The sequence below is a fragment of the Mangifera indica genome, chromosome 12, assembly GCF_011075055.1.
Source record: "Mangifera indica cultivar Alphonso chromosome 12, CATAS_Mindica_2.1, whole genome shotgun sequence".
NCBI classification, from domain to species: domain Eukaryota; kingdom Viridiplantae; phylum Streptophyta; class Magnoliopsida; order Sapindales; family Anacardiaceae; genus Mangifera; species Mangifera indica.
The window spans coordinates 6,435,693-6,455,469 of record NC_058148.1 but is presented as its reverse complement, the minus strand read 5'-3'; the positions used below and the strand labels follow the sequence as shown (position 1 = coordinate 6,455,469).

General features: G+C 31.9%; 1 protein-coding gene, 1 long non-coding RNA gene and 1 pseudogene across 2 annotated transcripts; 1 reads left to right on the top strand and 2 right to left on the bottom strand.

Moving 5' to 3' along the window:
• The first annotated feature begins 9,049 nt into the window (after positions 1-9,049).
• Positions 9,050-12,517, top strand: LOC123193633 (calcium and calcium/calmodulin-dependent serine/threonine-protein kinase-like). Its single transcript, XM_044606694.1, has 7 exons — positions 9,050-9,891; positions 10,357-10,411; positions 10,492-10,602; positions 10,956-11,188; positions 11,345-11,552; positions 12,011-12,070; positions 12,167-12,517. Exons 1-7 carry the CDS (start codon positions 9,173-9,175, stop codon positions 12,341-12,343), a joined length of 1,563 nt encoding a protein of 520 aa, XP_044462629.1. The 5' UTR covers positions 9,050-9,172; the 3' UTR covers positions 12,344-12,517.
• LOC123193634 lies at positions 10,830-12,172 on the bottom strand. The gene is made up of 2 exons (XR_006497111.1): positions 11,787-12,172; positions 10,830-11,622 (listed from the first exon to the last, which is right to left on the bottom strand). It is a non-coding gene; the product is annotated as an uncharacterized LOC123193634 (long non-coding RNA).
• A 1,172-nt stretch (positions 12,518-13,689) lies between the features above and the next one.
• LOC123193630 lies at positions 13,690-18,515 on the bottom strand (annotated as a pseudogene).
• Between the last annotated feature and the right edge of the window lie 1,262 nt (positions 18,516-19,777).

Here is a 19,777-nt window from a genome sequence, read left to right as displayed (position 1 = left end):
CCGTTTTCAAATATTTAAATTGAATTTTTCTGAAGTTTTGAAAGTGCATTTGGATTTGGAGAAACCACTTGCAACATGCTTTTTGACATTTTCTCCATTTTACCTTTACTTTTTGTTCCAATAATGACTAAGACAACTCCTGGAGTTTGTAGGAAAGGATTGAATCCAAGATTGAATTCTTTGTTCTTTTGAGCTCGGGGAAGAGCTTGTTAACACATTGTCTTTTTGTTTTTGGTTTTTTTTTTCATTCTCTTGGGAGGGTTTTGATATTTTGAGAATTTCAGACAGATGATACCTTTGACAGATGATATTTTGGGTGACCTGGTTACCTCCCCTAAAAAAAATTCTCTTGTGAGAAAATCAAACAATGAATTAACTTCTTTTTTGATGTGTTCAATTTCAAAATCAATCATATATAAAATTATCTGTCATTAGCAAAAATTGGTTTTAATGTAATATTTTGAACATATTTTTGTAAAATATTTTTTTGCATCTTTACAATCGAATTGTAAAAGAAATTTTTGATTTAACGAATCACTTTGAAAATTTGCGATGCATCAAACAATTGATATTTGTTCTTTTCTTTCTTTTATTTGTTTTAGAATTCCTTTATAGCCTATGTTTGAAGCATTTGTTTGAACAAGTTTGAATGCTTGCGGATATATTGTGTAAAGACATGACAATTGAACAATTGTTGTTTTATTATTTTGGTAATATTAGTATGAACATGGATCCAAGGTTTTTAATTTTTCTTTAATTTATCATAAAAAGGTTCACCATTTATATAATTGATTTAACTTGGGATAAAAATCCACGATATAATTGAGATTTCCTAAAACTCTTTGTAACTATTTTTATTTGTTATTTGATCAAAGAATTTATTCACGAATTCTTTGAAATATTACCTATGTATACTATTAAAAATTTCAAATAAGGATTATAACTTTCATTTATTATTCTTTGAAATTATGATAGGACATTTTATAACCTTTAAGACATTACATTTCATTCATATTGTTCAAATGGTATTGTTAATGCAGTTTTAAATCTATCTTGTTGAATATATTTTTGCAATAAATCTCTTTTGTTTGATATTGGATATCTAATCCATTTTAGTTTTGTTTAAGGGTTTTGTAATTTATTACTAATTTTGAAACTCCTCTTTCTAACTCAACATTTTTTTTGGATGTAGAAAGTTGAACAACTCCATGGGAACTTACTTGGCCTTATTAGTTTCTTTTGTAACAAATCATTAATATATTTTTTACATTGTTCTTTTATTTCTGCTTTTATTTGGATTGGTTTTGCTTTTGTATTTCAAAATATTTTTCGTAAGGTACTTCAACTATATGTTTCTTTTTTCCCAAAAAGTATTTGGTATGTTTGAACATATTTGATTTTTAATTTTAGTTTTTAAATTTAAAATTTTTTATTAGATTTCCTTTTATTGGAGTTGATATTTTATTTTATGTTGTTTTAGTTTATCTTTGGGATATCTTATATGTTTTTCTTTATTTTGGACAATATTATTTCCTTCCTTTTTTGTGGGTTGAATATTCCTGGGGAATGTTAATGCTTTGTTTTATAGATTTATGAATAAATTAAAAAATTATATCTTTTCCCATAATACTAGTTTTAATGTTAGTTTTGTTAACCACGAAAGGTTTTATTAGTCCGATAAAGGTGTTCCTAGAATCATATTCCTTCGTAAGTCTTTTACTAAAACAAAGGTTGTTTTGAGGCAATGTCTTTATTATAAACTTTTGCATTGGCCAGTTTGTTTTGAGCCAGTAGATCCAATAATTAATAAATGGGTTATAACTTGATCTAAAGTATTAAGTTTTGTCATGTAACATTGTTTATTGCCAAAATCAGAGAGAGCAGAGTTGACTCATCATAGTGGACCAGAGAAGCTCGGAAAATGTAAATAAAAAAGTACTGTATTTCTATTTCTTATTCCTTCAGTCTTTACATGCTATGATTTATATACTGTAAATTCTAGTCTACATTTGGTAACATAATATTTGTACAATCGAATTATGCTTTGAATGGAAGAAAAATAATTTGCTCATCAATGTAGATATGATCTTAAGGGATGTGATAGCAAACAATCTGGGATATGATATGGAGATTGATTTTCAGGGATAACGTAGGATTTCCAGGATATGTTTTCCAATATTTATCATTGTCAGTCATTATAATATTGTAATTATATTGCAATAAAACATTTCATCTATATTTCATTTGTAGGAGGAATTTGCTGTGTATTTTTTTTTTTATTGAATTAGTAGTGATTCTTCTAAAACCATGTCAGGTGTCGATTCTCTTGGGTCATACATTTTTTTAGTTTTCTCAAAATTATCTTATTTATTTATTATGAATTATTTTTAATGATTTTGATTGGTTATTATATATTTCTTTTGATGTATCTGTTTGACCAATAAAGCAAACTATTTTGGACATGACAAATTGTGGAGTGTTAGGGGCAATTAGGTTTGAGTTTGAAACTCCTAATTCTAATTGATTGAGGTTTTTTTATCTATTTATTGTACAAATTCATCCTTGTTTGAAAGATCATTTGAAAGACTTTTTAAAATCTCATGTTGGGTAAATAAAGGTTTATTGGTTTTGATTTTTTATTTATGACATTGGATAACATCTTTACTTTTATCTAATTGGTATCTTATTGTTTCTAAATATTGATTTGTATAATTGTTTTGTTGTATAATATTTTTTATATTATTTCCTCTTATTTCTTCTAAGTCTTTTTTATCTTAAAAATGTGTTTTTATTAAAACCACTCTATTGTATGATATAGAAATTTCACTTATTGGGTGATGTATTGATTTTAAATTTTAAATTTCTTTATCTTTTGAGGTTTTTAATGTTTTCAGGGTTTCTTGTACATTAATTGTATTTTTATCATAAAACCATTGAAAAAAGAATCTGTGGTTACTATTTTCTTTTAGATAATTATAATATTTTTGTTGAATTTGATATCCTTCTTTCTTACTAAATGTTTCAAAAAATGGTCTTCTTTTTAATTTACTTTTCTTAGAATAAAATTCTTTTTTTAATATTTCTTTCTTTATTTCAAAATTCTTTATCATAATTAGTTTCGGAATATTTGCAAAGGATTTAGTTATTTGAGAATTCATGGGAGACATCCCTAAGATATTTGTTCTTTTTAAACTAGATCTAAGGATTGAGTAAAATGAGAATATTTAAGGTTCATAAGTTTCTTTTATTTTTAATTTTGGAAATATAGTTTGAGTATTATCAATTAATAAAATTATGCATATTTATATTGAGTATACAACTAGATATACATTTATGTATATTATTATATGATTGAATAATTTTGAATTAAGGATAAAATGACATTCAATCACACGATGACACACATAAGTATACATATTTGTATATTCAAAGTAAGTACACATAGTATTATTTATTATCAATACTTATTCTTGGTAGTCTGTTAAATCTAATTCTTATACTTTCATCAAGGTTTTCATTAGTACTATTTTTTTTTTTTTTAATTTTGAATTGGTTAGGGAGAACTTTGTAGTGTCATTTTTTTGAATGATACAACTACTCCATCTAACCCCTAATCTTTTAGTAAATTTCCTTGATCCTATCTAATAGTTTAAGATACTGTAAAATTTGACCTATTTAAATTTGCTCAGAATAATGTTGTGTGTCCCTTTTAGTCCTGTCTAAAAGTTCTTGATTCAAAAGCAAATTGCATCATCTTTTATATATATATATATATATATATATATATGGGCCAAATTACTATTTCCCACCCAAATTCTAATGTGTTCCTAAAGTCACACCCATAAAGTTTGAAAAACTAAAGTCCCATTTATGGACCAACTATCGTTAAAATTTTCTATTAGGGCTAAAGATAAAATTGTTATTTTATCAATAATATTAAAAAACATATAATTTTATCTCATTCTCTTTCTTCAGATTTTAAAAACTCACATTTTACCTATAACCTTAATTTTGAAAATTAACTTTTCCCCTCTTAAACCTTAGGGGTTCACTACAAAATCACGCGATGACAACGGTGGTCACCACTGTCTCCACCTTTAGCTTGGTAAAGGAGGGAGACGATCGACAACATCAAATAAAGATGAAGAGCTTTGTTTGCTTCAATGAAAAAGAGATAGAGATGAATTTGTCTCATCTCTCCGTTGAGGGAGATTTGTCTTCATCTCTGTCAACGAAGAAACAAAGATGAATCGTCTTTATTTTTTTCTTGGCATAGAGAGAGACGAATTGTCTCTGTCTCTTCCTCGATGGAGAGACAAGTCTAATTCATTTCCATCTCTTCTTCGTCAACGAGACAAAGTTCTTCATCTCCTTCAATGTTGTCAACCATCTCCATCTCTGTTAGGCTAAAAGTGGAGACAATGGTGACCATCATTGGAGTTTGTAGTGGATTTGGGAGGGGGCGGAGGGAATTTACTTTTCAAAGTTGAGGTTGGGATTGAATTGCAAGTTTGCAAAATTTAAGAGAAAAATGAGATAAAATTATATATTTTTTAATATAATTAATAAAATAACGATTTTACTCTTAGTTGTAATAGAAAATTTTAATAACAGTTAGTTTATAGGTGGGTTTTGGGTTTTTCTAACCTTATGGATGTGATTTTGAAAATATATCAAAACTTGGGTAGAAAATAGTCCTTTGTCCATATATATATATATATATATATATATGTGTGTGTGTGTGTGTCCCGGGGGGGGGGGGGGGGGGGGGGGGGGGGGGGGGTGGGGTGTGGGGGTGTGGTGGGTGTGCAAGCGCTTGATCTAAATGTTTTGGCATTTGGTGTTAAAATATCTGGTATATTTTGGTCACCTAAAGAAACTATAAGTTTGGGTAACTACTAAAATATATTAGTTAATTGGACAAATTAGATTCAATTGTTCCTAAAAGTTAATCTTTAAAATTGAGGAACCTGCAATCTCTTATACAAGCTAAAATTATAGTATTAATTTCTTCAATGTTTAATGGTTTGATTCCAACTTGTACTAACTCTATATGAATGTAATTACGTTTTTTTTTTTTTAAGTGTCTTGATCATTTCATTAATTAGGTATTAATTTTGTTGTCTAAAATGAACTTTTTATTCTAATCGTTTTTTCTTTTGTTTTGATTATATAATTTGATTGGTGTAAGAGATTAACTCTATTCAGGGTATCTAATTTTGGTTCCTTATAGGTTGGATTCGAATCGAGTTGAGCTAGCTTGAGCTCGAGCTCAACTCGATTCACATATAGTTCTGAGCTCGAGCTTGTGAAAGTCAAGTTCAAACTCAATTTGAATTCAATTCGATTCATTTTTCGTTATTAAAATAATATTGTTTTAATACATATTGGTCAAAACGACATCGTTTTGTATTAAAAATTTATCAAATAGCTCGAGCTCGGCTAGAGTCGGCTCGTTTCGGGCTCGACCGAGCAGAGCTCGAGCTGGCTCGGTTCGAGTCCAACCCTAGTTCCTTGTATACATTTTTTAAGGAAATTATGGGTGTTAAAGTTATACCCTAGAGCCAATCAGATTTTTGTATTTGTAATCGGATATTTGTTAATTATCATTAATAAAAGGTTTTATCATTTATTCATATTTGTGATTTAATAATATGTTTGTAAAGATGATATACCTTTAAAATAGTATAACTATGATGAGAAAATTAGATAACTGATTGTAAGAATGTACACTTTAAGTGGTTATTATAAAAGCATCCATAATACCAATATTACATTGACTAAAGGCACAAGTAATGATGGTAAATTATCATAGTGTTAAATGACTTCGCCTTAAAGTGTTGCTTGATAGGGAATCTCATTTCCCCCACCCATCTTTCTTTTTTGTGTTGGTTTTTGTAAGAAAAAATAAAATTAGGTCAATTTTTATAATAAATTCTTTATTTGAAAATATGGACCAAAATTTTGAAATTGACACATCAAACAACTTTTAAATAATAGATTTACATTTTGCCCCTTCAATAGAAAATATAAAAAAGAGCCTAAAATGAAAAATATCTAAAGGCCCCCTATAATGGTTTATTAGGAAAATTAGGCTAAAAATTTTAAAAGTGTACGTCAAAAAACTATTACATGAAAAAAAATTCAAAATAATTAAATGGGAAAAAGACTATTTCCCACCTAAGTTTTAACTCAATCTCAAAAGTATATCTATGGTAGATGAAAAACCCAAACATCCACCATTCTCTAAACAACCGTTAAGTTTCCTGTTAAATATAAGAGTAAAACCATTATTTTACTATTTATATTAAAGTTATATAATTTTATTAAATTTCCCCTCTAATTTTAAAAAAGTAACATTTTACCCCCATACCTAAACTTTGAAAAGTGCTTTCACCCCCCAAATCCTAAATTTTTTTCACTTTCCCTCTGGCCACGGGTGACGACGTGGTTGGAGGGAGAGTGAAAAACGTCGTCTAGACCTTCACTGGACGACGAAGCGTCATCCATCTTGACGACCCTTGTCGACCTTCACTAGATGATGGAGCGTAATCCATTCTGGACGACCCTCATCATCCAGTGAAGATGACACTTTTTATTTAGAGATCTAAACAACGCTTGTCATCTAGATCTAGATGACAATCGTCCAGAGGTTGACCTCTAGACAAAAACTCCTCTGTTGTCGATTGACCATCGTCGGAGAAAGTGGTTGGATTTCAAGGGGAAAAAGTGAATTTTTTAAAGCTTAATTCAAGGGAAAAATCTTAGTTTTTCAAATTAAAGGGGGAGAATGAGATAAAATTTTAATTATTTTAATATTATTGATAAAATGAAGAAGTTGCCCCTTAACCCGAACAAAAAATATGTAGGTGTGTCCTAAGAGATTAAATTTTGGATGGGTATTTAAAGTTTTCATCTGTCGTAGATATACTTTTTGAGATTAGGTTAAAATTTGGATAGGAAATTGTCCTTTTCCCTAATTAAATTATTTCAATTGTCATAATAAATGTTTCATTTAAAACTACATATAAAAAAAATTAAAATGAAATGAAAAATATCCAAAATAATTAAAATTAGATTAATTTTCATAATAATTGCTTTCTTCGGAAAATCGGATCAAAAATTTGAAAATCAGACATCTAAAAACTGTAAAATAGAAAAATATTAATTTTCCCTCTTAAATAAAAAAATCATAAAAACCCTAAATAAAATATTAGAAAAGCTTGCAAATGAAAAATATCCACAAGCTTGCAACGAAGCTCTCTCTTGACGATATTTTTTCTACTAAAAGACAAAACCTTCGTTTAGATGATAAAGGACAACACTTCATTGTCTCTAAGTTTAGGTTCCAATGGTCACCAATGACCAAAGAGGTGAATTAAAAAACCTTAGGATTTTGGTGGGGGAAGGGAGTCACTTTTCAAAGTTGAGGCCTAGGTAAAATATTAATTTTCAAAATCTAGAGAGAATAAGATAAAATTATATATGTTTTAATAATATTATTAAAATGATAGTTTTATTCTTAAATTTAACAACAATTTTAACAGAAGTTTAGAGATAAGTGAGTGTTCGGATGTTGAAACCCCTACGTATATTTTTGTCTTTACACCATACCTTGGGTGGGAAATAGTCTTTTAGCCTATTAAATATATATATATCTAATTGATTAAACAGTCAAATTTTAATACTTTTATCTGAAAATCTTGGCTAGGCCTACATTGAACGAGAGATTAGTATCAATTGACATTAATTTTTATAGAAATCAATTCATAAACATATTATAATAAAAAAAAAAAAAAGAATTTGATTATAAGAATATTAAATGAAATAATAGTCATTATGAAAATTGAAATGTCACCTGCAGACCGTGACTTTGTTTTATAATTTCGGCCAGAGGACTATTCCTACCCAAAGTTTATTATATTCTCATTAGTACCCATTAACTATTGAGAATTTAAATATCTACCTATAAACTGTTAAAATTTACGGAACCAGTTAATATTATTTATTCCACCCTAAGTTTGAAAAGCTAATAATTTTTTCAGAATTAAACTTTGAAATGTTATATTTTCTCTCTTTAGATTTTTTTCTTTTTCTCCCTCCCTTTTTCAGTGCCGTCATCCACCAGCTTCTCTCTCCCTCCGCTTTTCCAATATCAAAAATCAAATGACGAATGTCTTCATCACTAGACGAAGACAAATCATCTTTATTTAGAGACAAAGACAGTCGTCTTTATCAAAGACTTTGACAATTCGCCTTTGTCTCTAGATGAAGACATTCGTCAGTTGGTTTTCGATGTCCAAAAAGGGAAGAGAGAGAGAAGCTAGCCAATAACAACACCAGAAAAGGGAGGGAGAAAAGGAAAGAAACTCTAAGGGGAAAAATGAAATATTTTAAAGTTTAATCATAAAGAAAAAATTGTTAGTTTTATAAAATTGAGAGGAAAATGGATAATATTTTATTATTTTTAATATATATTAGTTAAACAATAATTTTACCTCTGAAGCTTAATTGATTTTGTTAATTTTAACTGTTTATAAACGAGTATTTGTATTTTCAATAATCAACCTGTATCCATTTAAACATGTAGTGAACTTAAGGTGGGAAAAAGTCGTTTAGGCCTTTAATATATAATCCATTCAAATTTTTCAGTAAGATTATTAATATATTAAATTTCCAATGGATCTCGTATTGTATTATTTGTATTCTCAATTAATAATGCCATACATCATATATATTTAAATTCTCTGTCGTCTATATTTTCTGTATTTATCTCTTGAATTGAAACTACAGTTAAATGCATGCTGGAAGCCTCAATGAAGCTATGATAAAAACAAGGCATAAAAATAAAATAAAATAAAATTTACAGAGAAAAAATTTCAGAAAAATTGCTAGATATTGGAAGTTTCCTCTACGGATCATCATAATCAGTTGACCATTTCTTTGTCTCTTCTTCTCTAATTTGTACTGACCTTAAATTTATTCCCTCGTTTCCATCTGAATTTCCCTCTTATTTAATCCCATAAACTATTATTATTTTGTTGCCATGTCCTTTTCATTCCAACCTATTTACATTATCTTTCCTTAAACCTCTACCTGCTCCAACATTTGTTTTTCTTCCTTTCTCTTCAATTTCCTATCTGGGTTTACCTTTTCAGGAAGTTTTGTGTCCATGGGGCAGGAGACGAGGAAACTTTCCGACGAATATGAAGTCACCAACATACTTGGACGAGGAGGGTTTTCAGTCGTCAGGAGAGGAGTAAGAAAATTAAGTGGCCAAAAAAATGATGTAGCCATCAAAACGCTCAAAAGAGTTTCCCAATCTAGTCCATATGGAGTTCCAGGAGGTCGCAGCCGCCAAAAAAGCATAGCTTCAATTGGTTTCTTGGCCCGGAAGCAAGCCTCAATTTCGGATGCTTTACTGACAAACGAGATCCTGGTGATGAGAAAAATCGTTGAAAATGTTTCACCGCATCCGAACGTGATTGACCTCTATGATGTGTATGAGGATCAAAGTGGAGTTCATTTGGTCCTGGAACTTTGTTCCGGAGGGGAATTGTTTGACAGGATTGTGGCTCAGGAGCGGTATTCAGAGATTGAAGCCGCGGCGGTGGTGAGGCAAATTGCGGAGGGCTTGGAGGCGCTTCACCGGGTGAATATTGTTCATAGGGATTTGAAACCTGAGAATTGTTTGTTCTTGAGTAAAGATAAGGATTCTCCATTGAAGATTATGGATTTTGGATTGAGTTATGTGGAGGGTTTTACTGATCCTGTTGTGGGGCTGTTTGGTTCCATTGATTATGTTTCTCCAGAGGCTCTGGCTCAGGAAAGAGTTACTTCCAAGAGTGATATGTGGTCTTTGGGAGTGATTTTGTATATCTTACTTTCAGGGTATGCTTTTATTTTTCTGGTTTTTGCCAAGATTGTCTTTAATCTTCCTTGCTAATTCCACCCAAAACAATTTTCACAATTTCTACTTTCAAAATTGTCCAAGGTGAAGGTAAGGGGTATTTGGAGTACATATGTTAAGAATAGAAAAGTATAAAATATTTTACTACATCACTATAAAAGGAGAATCATTATCCCAAATGACGAAGATGAGATTGATCGTCGATCTCGTGGAAACTTGGGAATGTAGAATACTTTGGGTGGGAATAAATCTTTTAACTATTGTTTAATATTATAAATCAATTATTGAAACTGCAAATTTACATCATTAAATAGTGTAATGTGAATTGGTTTTCATATTATATGAAGGAAGAAAGAAATTTACTTTTGGTAATTTTTAGGTGCAATTGATTTTAGGATTTCCAACTTGTAAATCTTCTAATAATTGACATTCTTGTATTATCTCAGGTACCCACCTTTCATTGCACAGTCAAATAGGCAAAAGCAACAAATGATAATGGCTGTATGTATAAGATAACCTATATTTATGAATCACTAAACAGATAGATAAACAATGAATGCAAATCCTGATTGTATGTGCAGGGAGATTTCAGTTTCTATGAAAAGACCTGGAAAAACATTTCTCCCTCAGCAAAGCAATTGATTTCAAGTCTCTTAACGGTTGATCCTCACAGAAGGCCTAGTGCTCAACAGGTATGCTCTCTTCTTTTGACTTGGGGTTGCACCATGTTACCGTCCTGGTAACATTCTGGATTGTGGTCATGGACATCTAATGATGAAAACCATCCCAACAATGTTACAGACCCAGTACCATTGGTATACACCATTCAATCATTTGGAAAGCAAAGTTTAGAGGTTTAGGTTTGATTATAGCTGGCAAATTTGAAAGGAAATTGCCGAGACAAAAAGAGGCTTTAGAATGATTAAAATTAAATAGGAGAGAAAAAATAAAAAATTAGTTTGATACACAGTTTGCTTCGCCCTGAATAAGTATTAGACCTAATATCCCCTAAAACTTAACCCAATCTATATGTTAAATCAAACAGCTCCTGAATCATCCATGGGTGATTGGTGATTCGGCAAAGGAGGAGCAAATGGATGCAGAAATAGTTTCACGACTGCAGAGTTTTAATGCCCGTCGCAAGCTTCGTGCTGCAGCAATAGCCAGTGTGTTGAGCTGCACATTTTTCTTGAGAACAAAGAAGCTGAGAACTTTGTTAGGTTCCCATGACCTTACAGAGGCAGAAATTGAGAATCTCCGGGTACATTTTAAGAAAATGTAAGCAATCAAACTATTCTGTCTAGTTTTCCTATACAAAAACCTACAAACGCAATTCTTCTTTTAAGCTAAACTATACCATGAACTTTCTAAGCATTGAGCTCTATTATTAGAAACTATTTTACAGAGTCTGATAGGATGTCTATTTGAGTGCAGATGTGCAAATGGTGACAATGCGACTCTAACTGAATTTGAGGAGGTGCTGAAAGCAATGAATATGTCATCGCTAGTGCCTTTAGCACCACGTATCTTTGATCTATTTGATAACAACCGTGATGGAACGGTTGACATGAGGGAGATATTGTGTGGATTTTCCAGCCTCAGGAATTCTCGTGGAGATGATGCTCTTCGTCTGTGCTTCCAGGTGCATTTCTTTTTCCCGCCTGCAAAATCTTCAGCAACAGAAACATGTGTCATGTATTTGAGCATGTTCTCTGCATATGTTGAAAACCATGAACAAAACTCAGTTGAGAACCATAATCCAAAGAGTTCTTCATGGAAATGAAGTAACCGGAACAAGTCACCTAAAACTCAATTTTGTCATGCAGAGAAAAACAAATAAAACTTAACCATTCCCATTAGAGACTCAGTTATCTACCTGTCTCTGCCTTCTGGGCAACCAGCAGAAGCAAATAAACTCCTGTCCAAATCCTTTGTAAAATTCATGTCGTAATTACCATCTCCAAAAATATACATTGAATCTTCCACCTAAATGAACTGGGAAGCTCAGGCAATAGCTTTTTTCTGATGCTTCAACAAAGTAATTATGAAGAAAGTACTGATTCTTGGCTAATTATACCTTCTTTTATTTTTTGCCAACAGATGTATGATACAGATCGATCAGGATGCATCACAAAGGAAGAAGTAGCATCCATGCTTAGGGTAAAGCAACTTCCCTTAATATTTATAAGAGTCATCTAACTTAATAACTTCTGTCATTACCTTAAACACAAATCTGACAGAAATTCCCTTGAGCAGGCTTTGCCTGATGATTGTCTTCCAGCTGATATTACAGAACCTGGAAAACTGGATGAGATCTTTGACTTGATGGACGCCAATAGTGATGGAAAAGTCACCTTTGATGAGTTCAAAGCTGCCATGCAGAGAGACAGCTCCCTCCAAGATGCCGTCCTCTCTTCTCTTCGCCAGCAATAGTTTTTCATTCACCGTCATCTTTCTAATAAAATTATTGTATTTCTTCTTCTTTTACCTTTAACTTATCTTTCTTCTAGGATTTGTGCTGCAGGCAATAGAAACTGTTGAACAAAAGAGCTTAAACGGTAATCTGTTCAAGTTTATTTGAGTTTGGATACAATCTTTTACCATCTAGATTACTGTAACTGTTTATATTCTTACCAGTAGGGAAAGATCTATCTGCCTATTAATGCCCACTTGCTCTTCGCATAATCTTTCAGAATAATCCATTTTAACACGAGCATTTTCACTGAAACTTCTTGTCTTTTAAATGAATTGAAATTCTAGCTCACATAATTATCACTGTGATGTTCCTGTTAGGCTTTTATCTTTGATATGAAATCTTGCTTCTAGAAGAGTTAAATGAATTCTCATTAGACAGTCATTGAATTTTAAAATATTAATAAAATTGAGTTGCCTTCTATCGGAGTGAATCTAATACTACTTGGATGAACAAACATGTCAGCATCACAATTACAAAATTCAGCAGACACAGCATGTTCGAAATTATAAATACACATTCAATTCAGAAAATTGTAACATTTTTAAATCTAAAATACTAGGACAGAGATAATTGAAATGAAGTTGAAGGTGAAGGAGAGATTGAATGATTGTACTATGTTTTTCAGTAATGTGCATGAGATATGACAATGAGAACAAGTACAAGTAGTAGAAATGGGTATCCGTTCCATTAGCATATGTAAACATTGCAACACCATCGAATTTATCCATCTATTTTGTACCTTTAACCTCTTATTTAAAGGAAAAACTATTTTTACAGTCAACTTTACAAATATCATTTATCAAATGTTTGAGCTAAACCATTCAAGGTGTTGTTACTATGAGCACAGCCTTCAGAGATAGAAAGATTGAGTCAATCTATAGCATCAGACTAAGCTCAGTAGCCTAGAGTGTGAAGCTCACAAACTCAGCTAAAAAGTTTTAAAAAGAATTGTATGAATTACTCAAATTTTCAAGAAAGGGAGCTACAAGTTACAAAAGCATAAGAAGTGCCAGAATACCTTTTTCCTCAAATGGAGAACTACTATTGATTTGGCCCATTGACATACCAACAACTAACCTCAATTAGAAGACTAATTTCATGGAAAGAAAGGTTTTATTAGAGCAAGGCTCCTCTGTGCACAGCTACACTTGATGCAAAACACAAAATATCAGTTATATAATAATTCTTCCTTTTCTAATTTTTTTTTTTGTTTCCTTTTCTTTTCAATTTACGTGACAAGAGCTAAACAAATAGTCAATCTTTAAAAATAAAATGGATGGTATGAGATCAACAAAAGTTAAACTTGACAGTGGAAAAGGTACAGATTAGTTATGATATATACAGCACACTTTTGTTTCAAGTTAAGATGACCGCTTTCAATGTGCACGTTTCTGGTTAACTCCACTAGAAAGCATCATGATTGCTCACAAAATTAAGCAATGCACAAAAAGATACACTAGAATGAAAGTATGATCATCACCAGATTTAAGTATTGAATGTGATTAGCAGCTTAATACAACAGTTTTCGTATCCTAAAAAGTTAAAAAAATAACATAAAGGTACTATAAATCATCACTTTCATCAATACCTTTGGTGCCATCACCGCTTCTGTCCTCCAAACTGTCAGTGGAATTATCCATATTTTTCACTTCATGATGAACAAATGTCCGCTCACAGGGTACTGTGACATCCACCCAGCTCAGATCCTCATCCTCCACGGATCCCATGTCCTCCACCCAATCTTCAATTTTTGCAACCGTAGCTTCTAAGCATATAGGATCAAGTGTTCCCTTTGAACTCCTGGCTTTAACTCCTGCTCGCCTGTTTGCATAGAGGAAAAGCCGATGGATGAGCCTTGATTTTCCATGCATATACATCAAGGACAGAAAGTGCTAAATCAAGGCAAGAGGATGACAAAAATGTGGAAGGTTTTCAACCAGAACAAGCAACATCAAAAATAAAAATTTGATGACTAAAATAATGTAAAATCTAAAAACTTGAAACAAATACCCATATGCTCAGCATAAAGAAAATTATAGAAGGAACATGACTGCTTGAAAAGAAGGCAGAAAATAGAAAAAAGTAGAGCCACAAATTAGTTGTAACCTCAAGAGTACAATGTTAAGTTACCAATGGCCCCTTTCCAAGGCTTTCAATCTCAGCTGGTTGTTGCTTACTCTAGATCCTTTCTTATTGAAAAACTTGCGGATTTTAGGAAGAATAAAAGAGCAGTAGTCTAGCAGGATTCTGCAATATTGGCCCTTTTATGAGGATTTTTCTAAGGGGTGATCACCTTTTCTTGCATGACAAAGGTAAATTCTTGAGCATCCTTGTAGACCACCACTTCTTCAGAATTTAAAGACAACTCTTTCCCGCCATTCCATACAAATAGGAGTTATCACAAACCATTAGGAGCTGCAAACTCCTAATTTATTTATTTGTTTTTTTTTATTATTATTATTTTGGCATGGGGTTCTGTTTTTTCTAGGTAGATACAAAAGCTATAGGTAGTGTCTTTAGTTTTTGTACCTAGATACATAGGTTAAAAATTCTCTATTTCTAATCCCCAAGTGGAAAAGTGGAAACCAATTACCCTAATTAAACATCTTCTGGTCACTACCATAAAATTATTCATTTCCTGCTTGAAAAAAGAGGTAAGGATATGCAGAGTTACCTCTGCTGGAGTTGCAGGTTATAGTGAACAAATAAGAGATCATTCATCCTCTGCTGTTCCAATCTATTCATTTTCTTTGAATGTATACGTTCAAACATGCTCCAACTCCTTCCACATCTGATGATGCTGCAGGATTGACTTAATATCCTGATAGCTAACCATTGCAATTCAGGGTAATCAGCTGCATACAGAGACCACCAAGTAGCTGCAAAGAAAAACAAATTAATAACCATCAAAATTTCATTATGTGGAATGAACAAGTATAATTTGATAGAGATGCTGACCTGGGGCCAATGACTCATGACCACGTAAAGCCACAGGTCGACCAAAATCTCCCACAGCTTCCTCATATGAATTTATTTGGCTTGTTATCATCACTTGAGAAGATATATGAGGCTCTAAGGTTTCAATGCAGTCAAGTAAACCTTTTTGGATGATTTTGTTAGAGGAAAAATTATCTATGTAGAATACAGAAGGGTTGAGATAGTAAGCAGCTGCATGAAGAGGGCTATGAAATTCTTCCTGCCAAATAAGATCAATAACCCTGCAATATGGCATGAATTTGAATTCCTTATTTTCAAATGCCATAATAATGCTCTTCTTTGCTTTTTCCATAGCATCATATATGTAACCAACAGATGGTCACTCTTCACAGTTCATAAGATGTAAAAATGAATGTAAAGGCTTAGTGACCTTCAGAATATGCTCACTTTGTGACCAGAAAATAGGGTCTGCAATGGTTTCTGCCAGCTCAACCCCTGCTCTTTGCTTAGAGAAATTTGACTGCATCCAGGCTGTATCAGTGAACATTTGATGGAGATGGTCCTTCAAAGATTCAATGTTTTCCATTGTCAGAAAGATGGAAGTAAACCTTGTAACTGAAAGATGGAGAATATCTCTTCCACCTGTTTTCTTTCTCATTAAATTGAGGACCCAAGCATTGTTATATATAAACTGGGTTATTCATTTAGCCTTTACTAAAATCTCATTCACTTCATCCATTCTTCCAATTTCTTCAAGCATTCTGTCAATACATTGCACTCCACATGTGCTGCAGAAAAATGTTCTGTATCTGTCCATTAAGAGTTTTCCTGCAGTTCTATAAATAGGTGAAGTATCTGTCACAAAATTTACAATATTCTTAGGCCCAACTTCTTGAACAATGCTGTCAAACAAATTCAAAACTGCTTCAGAAGATTTTGTGACGTCTGATGCATCAACAGATTTCAGGAACAAGGTTCCTTTGGGGCAATAAACAAAGAAATTCAATGCTGTATGACCGGTTTTGTCCATCCACCTATCAACTAGGACTGAACATCCTATCACCTCCCATGTCTTTCTCAGTTCTTCACAGTATGCCGCTGCATCCTGAACAATTCTGTTCAATAATTTACTCCTCAAAGAGTGATAGGAAGGCATCTTATAACCTGGGCACGCAACAGCAATCGCATCAGCCATCTGCTGAAAGAAAAAAGAATTTGAAGCAGTAAATGGTAAGCCAGCATCGTACATAAATCTTGCAACAGCCATATCAGCTTCGTTGATGCTCTCTTGTGAAGCAAAACTCTGCTGAAGAGGTTGAGCAACAAGAGGTGTAGCAATTGGAAACTTTTGCTTTTTGTGTCTCTTTGTTTGATTGGAGGTTCCTTCCACAATCTGTTTCCCCCTTCTCCTGCTAGTGCCTTGCTTAGAAGCAGGCTTCTGAGTTTGCAATTCATCTTCATCATCATCTCCTTCTTCCATACCCTCAAAGTAGGTTACAAAAGAGTTCTTGCCACTTTTTAAACCTTTTTGCCTTTTTAGTTTTTTCCAGAATTTTAAAACCTAAATGTTGTTGAATTTGTAGTTTAACCTCATCAGGTACTTCCTCACACGGAGCTACATTTCCCCTTTTACCACCTAAATGTTGTCTTAGTCTGGAGATTCCACCCCCGAGAAAAACTTTATGACAATATTTGCACTTAGTCTTCTGCCTACCCCCATTAACCATGGTTCCATGTGCCCAACCAGGATCTGTCGCTCGAAGGGGTGCTAAAACCTAATGAGAATCACAAGGCCAAAGGTGAGTGATACAGAATGTGTACATATAGAAAAGGCAATGCAAAGATTTAAGTTGCTCACTTGGTTATTTTTGTGTTGCATAGCTGGAAAAGAGAAAATAGCTCTCAAGTCTCCACCATAAGATATAGATATTCTAATTGAAGCCACAAGACCAAACCATTATTAAACAGATAGCAGAACAGAAGAATGATAAATTTCTATAATAAAACTTAATCTAAATCTTAATTTTTCACACCAAACAATGATGGAAAACTCTTAAAGATGATGTCAATAGTTTGAAATTGCAAAGAAAACAATTAATCAACTACTAAAACTGCCTTTTAAACTGATGCACCTCAGCCTAATTATTTAAAACTCTCAAAGAATGTGTTCACAGCTAAAATAAAAGTTCCCACTGCAGAACAATATATCATGTCAAAACCACAAATGAATGTGGTTAAGAACACTGAATTGACTTCTCCATATATCAAGCTGAAGCTTCTAATCAGCTCACTTGAAATTCTACAATATCAAGCATTATGTTACAAGAAGGCATTCAAGCTTGGCAAAAGTATCACATTAATTAATCAGATAACAACATAAAACAACACAAAACTGAAATGCTTGCGTTGAACTATATTACATTGTATTGTACTATTTAATATCATATTAATATATACACTATACTGTGCTTATTGTGAAATTGGGTACCGCATTTACAACTTCATTGAACTCTGTTTATAAATTTGTAATTTAAAACAAGCACAATATGAACTCAATCCAACAATGAATCCATTGACATTGTACACATTTTATCATATTTATACATAACAAACACTTTAAAGCAAATTCATTACCAAGAAATCAAAAAATTAAACTCAAGCCAATACGAAACTGATTATTTCACTCCCATACTTGAAATTGAGCTCATAGCAATACTGGGATCAGAAGCACCTTTGATACACTGCTAAAAGCGTTTCATATGGTTAAAGATGCTTTTTATATCAATTTTGTAGCATTTTTCAAACTGTGCTTTTTCAAAACGCACTTCCAATTACTTTCTTTGTCTGAAAGTGCTTTTTCTACATCAATTTAGTTAATAAGCGATAATATATTTAAAAAACATAAGAACAAAAAATAAAAAAACAAATGCTTCAGATCCAGAGCCTTTCGATTTTTACTTAATAATAGTCACGAAACGAAATTTTACCGGAAAATAGGAATTTCGCGAGACGCCGAACTATCGGATACCGACTCCGAAAAATTGGGTCTGAAACACTAAACGTCCGAACCGTGAAACACAAGCTCCGATTCCGGTAACAGATAAATTTCGGTGATCTTCAGAAGCTTTAAGCCATTTAATGACGTTTCGGGGTGTCAAACGCCCGAGACTCAGGTTAAATATTGCAATAGCATAAAAAAGATAATTTATGAATGTTTTTACTCGTACTGTTCCTCAGATTTTAAATTTTGTTATTTAAAAAATTAAGTTACTAATATTTATTATAAAGAAAATATATAATTTTGATTTAGGGGACCATTCATGCCGAGTTTTATAGTTCATGGAGTTAGACCCCGTAATTTATGTTATTGGATTGTGTTTATATTCTGTCAGTTTAGGTTTAAGATTGAAGACTATATACCATAACCTGATTCGAAACGAAATTATGTTAAAATTTTTCAACTTTAAATTGAATCTAAATATTTACAGGTTAACTTGACTCGATCCAAATTAACTCAAATTATATAAAAAGTAAAGTTGTATCAAAACCGAATATGTAACAATATAATTTATTACGAAATAACACATTTTATCAAATGTTAAAAAATCATTTGATTTATTACAAAATAACACATGAAGATACATTTTGACACAAAATGATATTTTGTCAAAACAAAATTACTCTATTTTAAGGTAATACTAATAATTTGTTTATTGTTTTTTACTTAGACGAGTTCCTCTAAGTAAATATCCAAATTTTATCGAAAGAACAAAAAAAATACATTTAGCTAACCTATACAGTGTTTCAAACAACAACAGATGAATGATATAGATTTAGTGTTCGGTAATGCAGCATCAATTTCTTTGTTGATTAAAATCAGAGAATATGAATTATGTATTAAAACTCTTTCTGTTAAATAAAGAAAATGAATAATATTAGAGATTTTTTCATGATATTATGTTATGTAATAATTTATTCAAAATATTCTAATTAATTCGGGTTAATTCAAGTTGGTTTCATATCAACTCAAATTCGATCCGATTTTTTAAGAGTCAACCCTGACCAGATCTGAACTACTACTCATGTAAAAAATTATAACCCAACCAAATTTTATTGTATTATATCGTATCGGATTAATAGATCACGTCAAATTTTGTTAAGTTTACATGAAGTGCTATTGAGGCGGTAATCATCTAGATTTAAATTTGGAGGGATTGCAATGTCTTTATATTGTGATTCACTGAATGTCTTGCATTAGATCAAACATTGGACATCTAATACGAGAATACCATATACCTCCATACTCACTTGGTCACACAAATATTTTGTTGGCCGTACTGATTAATATGTGTTTTTATATGTATGTGTTTCTCATGTGTATTCATTTTTATGTATATGTATTTGTTTACCAAGAGAATTCGTTTGCACGTATAGTATATTTGTGTGTATATACT